Here is a 4,458-nt window from a genome sequence, read left to right as displayed (position 1 = left end):
TATATATATTCACGCGTACTTTCGTACCCTGCGTGAATAGGAGTGATCTATAGTTGTATTTCACCACGTGCTCTGCACGGGATTCGTTTCGCTTTCATCGTTAGATATTCCCGTGAATCGAACAAATTCAAAAGAATAGCTCTATCCCCGTGTATTTCGATGAAGAAGCTAAGTAGGCGACGTGAATAGCAAGTATATTTACTATACAACCAAACGATCACTATACCTCAGGCTAACTACGAGCCCATTTCCAACAAACACCCAGGCAGAGCTCATCCAGAACAAAGTAGTCAGAATGGCTAAGTCGACAGATGCGCTTGTCTTGTGGCTTCCAGGAGCCAGTGGGACCACCTCCAAAGGTGCATTGCAACTACACGCGTACATGTCCACACACTACAACGTACGCGTGACGAGACTAGATGATCACCACAATGGACGTGTGCCGTGGAAGAAGGGGAATGTGGGGTGTATGGAGAATATTAGGCTCATAACTGACTGCGTAGGTAGTCTTAAAGGCGTAGATAGCGACAATTTGCCGGTGTACTTGTGTGGTGCTAGCTTTGGCGGGCGAGTGGCTCTGGAGGTCATCGCACATGCCTATTCTCACACCGGTAAGGAGAAACATCTGACAGATTTCAAACAGAAGAAAGATCTGACGAGTGATGGCTGGGATGTAGACATGCATGAACATACTAAGAACTTGGCGAATGCAGGGATACTGTGTGGATACCCTCTCTACCCTCCGGGAGCTGCCCTTCCTGAAGTTAATTCCAAACGTGACAGAATACGCCACCTGCAAGCGGTGTCCTGCGCTGCAACGCGTCTGTTGTTTGTCACAGGTGATGCAGATGAGTTCGTTACACGCGCATACTTAGATAGTAACAACACGGGGCCTGAAGGTCTCGAGAAAGTTGTAAGAAAGGTGTCCAAGGCGCAAAGTACATTCCATGTGGTACCCAAAGGGAAGCATTCTGTACCGGATTGTGGCGGTGGTATAGCAGTACAAGAGAGTGTGGTGGAGAGTGTGGCGCTAGTCATTGCGCGGTTTATTGGTGCACACGTTCGTAGTGACAAGGAGATTGTAAACGATACTGTGCATGCTAAAACACAAACAGGGGTGGATGTAAATGTTGATGTTGCACGGTATATAGGAGATAAGAAGGTGGCTTCAGACAATCAAACTGCCACTTCAGGGCCCAATGAAGAGCCAAAAGACAAGTCGGATACACCAGCACGTAAGCAAACGGGGAAGAAGCAGATCACTGGCAAGCGTAAAGGCAATCAACCCAACTCTAGCAAGCAAGCAGAGGTGGATAGAGTCGAGACTTCGATTAGGACGGCGGAGAATGGCGAGGGAGATCGAAATCATACTGAGACTAGTAGGGCCGTCAAGCGTAAACCAGCAGCAGCAGAAATGGTAACCCGCAGCGGCAGACCCGTCAGACAGTGCAGAAGGTAACCGCTACATCGCACAGCGAGAGATGAGTGTCCGCATTGTGCGTCAGGCAGACGAGGCGTTAGATAGTGCAGGTGATCATCTTACTATATGGTTGTGAAGGGAACTAGTGTGGGGTGTAGGTGACCATCTTACTACATGGTTGTGGGGGGAACTCGTGTGGGGTGTAGGTGACTATCTTACTACATGGTTGTGGGAGGAACTAGTGTGGGGAGTAGGTGACCATCTTACTACATGGTTGTGGGAGGAACTAGTGTGGGGTGTAGGTGACCATCTTACTACATGGTTGTGGGGGGAACTAGTGTGGGGTGTAGGCCGGGCCATCACACAGAGGACCGTCCTTAAGAATCATGAAGTGTGAAAACACAGAAAATGTAGTCTATGGTGCTGAACTCACCTCGCAATCACCGCAGATGACTATCAATTGTGATCCAGGAGCGTCGTAGGCGGGACAAGCGACTCACAGATGTGACCTCTGGACTACTGGGATCACAGGAAGCCATCCAGCGCAACGGAAAGATGCAGCCAGAGGGTACAATCAATGGTATAGCGCTCTACTCTTGACCACGTACAGAAGGCTGACTGTCCGGGGTGAGAAATCAGGTATAAACCCGACCAGTAAACAATCAACCCTGCAGACGTCTCGTTGGTTGGAATTGTGCTAACCGTGTATGTGTTATGCAGATGCTTGGTGCGGGTTCTTGAGACCGTGCTCGGAATGCAACAACTCCACAACTGATCGTGCCATGCCTAAAATGAACTCTGACGATACCTGGTGTACTAGAATGTAGGATGGTCTTGCAGAATCTACATGGCGAACGCAGTCTCGTGCTAATGTACATGGTTCGTGCAGACTTACACACGTACTGTATGTGTTTAGTATAACTGTGCATGGTCCACTTATTGTCCCTTTGTCTCGTATACACAATGTGGTGGTCAAGCGATAGCTGCACTCCATCCTTTAGTAAGCAAAGGGTAACATGATTTACTGATCAGTTATGTGGATTCAGAGAGGGTGGTGTACATTAAAATCATTCAGTCTCTCGTTTTAGAGAAGAATCTACAACAAATACTGACAGAACAAGCTCTCTGTATCAGACACGGATGACACCAGTATACTCTTTCACTTGAAGAGTGGCAGAAGAGACCAGTACAGAAAGCATCATTCATTCTCCCCATTTATGAAAGACCAACTTATCATATAACAAGCTCGCTGTAGTTTTAGTTGTGTTCGGAAGACACTGCAGTATAGCCGGTCACTTGAAGATTGTCCGACGAGGCTGGTACAGATAGCATAATCCATTCTCCCCATTTATGAAAGACAGTACAACTTATTACAAAATAAAGCCCTCCGTAGATATAATTATGTACAGAAGGCACTATAATATTGACGGTGTACTGAAAACTGTCACAAAGCACAGAGCAAATTAACGTAGTGGCCCACTACAGGATACACCACACCTCCCGTACACCGCAGTCGAATCCAACACAAACACAGCCACAAATCTGGTACACGGTCGATCGATTAGCGAACTATTTTATAAGTATTAGACTTCCTGCCTTTCGGGGCGGTTTTGTTATACCTCCTATGACCGCCAGCCGCTATTACCTGGTACGTTACAAGTTGACCATCCCAGTAGATCTGGTCTTGGAAGACGGGCTTTAAGATCTCAACTCCATCCGTATCATACAGGTACAGAAGCTTGATGAAGTCGTTGCAGTCGTGCGCCAGCGTATCAAACGCCTCGTTCACATCCCCTTGCGTGATAATTTCTTGGATCTGTGCGTAGAATTTACGGTTTAAGGTTTAGGGTTTCATCGGTATCAAGAACAGATGTTAGCTCTAATTAGGTTTTGCACCAACTTTGAAAACGCCTCCGTTACTTCGAGTGTTCAGGGTTTAGGGTGTAGGGTTTAGGGATACAAAACCATGTATTGTGTAACATTATGGGATATAAATACACAACCACAAATTGATATTATATATGAAGCTCAATGTAGACACCGACCCACCCACCTGGTCTCTTTTGTCCCAGAGTTCTTTACCACCCGCTCCCTTATACAAGAAACACGTGGGCTGGTCTAAGGAGGGTATCACATCCGAGACTCGCACAGAGGTTACGGTAGGATCATTGCACCACAGGCCAAATGCGACGTTGATGAAGAGTGTCTCCCAGTCAGACTCGGGCAAGCGTTTCTTAATAATGGCGGCTACCCAGGCGACCTTGTTTGCAACTGCATACGTGTGACTCTCGGGCAATCCCTGTATGAGGACGGGGGCTGTTAGTTGCATTCCAGAGCAGACAAACACTCCCATCCCTTTGTAGGAGCCGGGGGCTGTTGAGGGATCCATGCACTGATAAGAGCTCGGGATATGGGAGCGTGACAAAAACAAGAAAGCTCCATTGGACAACAAGCAACAAACAGTCCGTCACGAGCGGAGTTCCCAATTCAGTACCGAACTTACCTGCACACCCAGAATGACGGAGACAAAGGAGGTGTGGTATATGGCTACCGCGATGTTTTGTGCTTTCCACCTGGACACCACATCTCCGATGCCGCCCACAGGGTTGGCTATGGTCGCGTACATCAATAACACGTGCGCCGAACTACTGCGGATCACCAGCTTGTTGATCTTTGCGAAATCGGTGTCTTCGGGCTGCGCATATGAACAGTTGGAGAGCGCCCGTTTCAGTCATACGCAGTGTTTAAGGACTAGATTGGGCCGTGTTCTGCCTCATATATATCTCATAATGAGAGTGTGAAATGTCTTCCTTGCGTGTTTAAGGACTAGATTGGGCCGTGCTCTGCCTCATATATATTTCATGAGAGTGTGAAATTTCTTCCTTGTGTGTTTATTAAGGACTAGATTGGGCCGTGTTCTGCCTCATATATATCTCATAATAAGAGTGTGAAATGTCTGCCTTATGTGTTTAAGGACTAGATTGGGCCGCATTCTGCCTCATATATATCTCATAAGAGTGTGAAATGTCTGCCTTGTG

At 47.4% G+C, this 4,458-nt stretch overlaps 2 protein-coding genes across 2 annotated transcripts; one reads left to right on the top strand and one right to left on the bottom strand.

Moving 5' to 3' along the window:
• Nucleotides 1-265: 265 nt before the first annotated feature.
• Nucleotides 266-1,696, top strand: SARC_11138 (hypothetical protein; the record flags this gene model as incomplete). The annotated part of the gene is made up of 1 exon (XM_014294787.1): nt 266-1,696. A coding segment is annotated over one exon (1,194 nt), but the record flags the coding sequence as incomplete, so codon positions are not given.
• Nucleotides 1,697-2,981: 1,285 nt separating this feature from the next.
• Nucleotides 2,982-4,046, bottom strand: SARC_11137 (hypothetical protein; the record flags this gene model as incomplete). The annotated part of the gene is made up of 3 exons (XM_014294786.1): nt 2,982-3,236; nt 3,474-3,812; nt 3,924-4,046. The coding sequence occupies 3 exons, from the start codon at nt 4,044-4,046 to the stop codon at nt 2,982-2,984; spliced, it is 717 nt and encodes a 238-aa protein (XP_014150261.1).
• Between the last annotated feature and the right edge of the window lie 412 nt (nt 4,047-4,458).

The sequence above is a fragment of the Sphaeroforma arctica genome (genome assembly GCF_001186125.1).
Source record: "Sphaeroforma arctica JP610 unplaced genomic scaffold supercont1.1543, whole genome shotgun sequence".
Lineage (NCBI taxonomy): Eukaryota > Ichthyosporea > Ichthyophonida > Sphaeroforma > Sphaeroforma arctica.
Note: the sequence above shows the minus strand (reverse complement) of the source record. Positions and strands in the feature narration are given on the sequence as shown.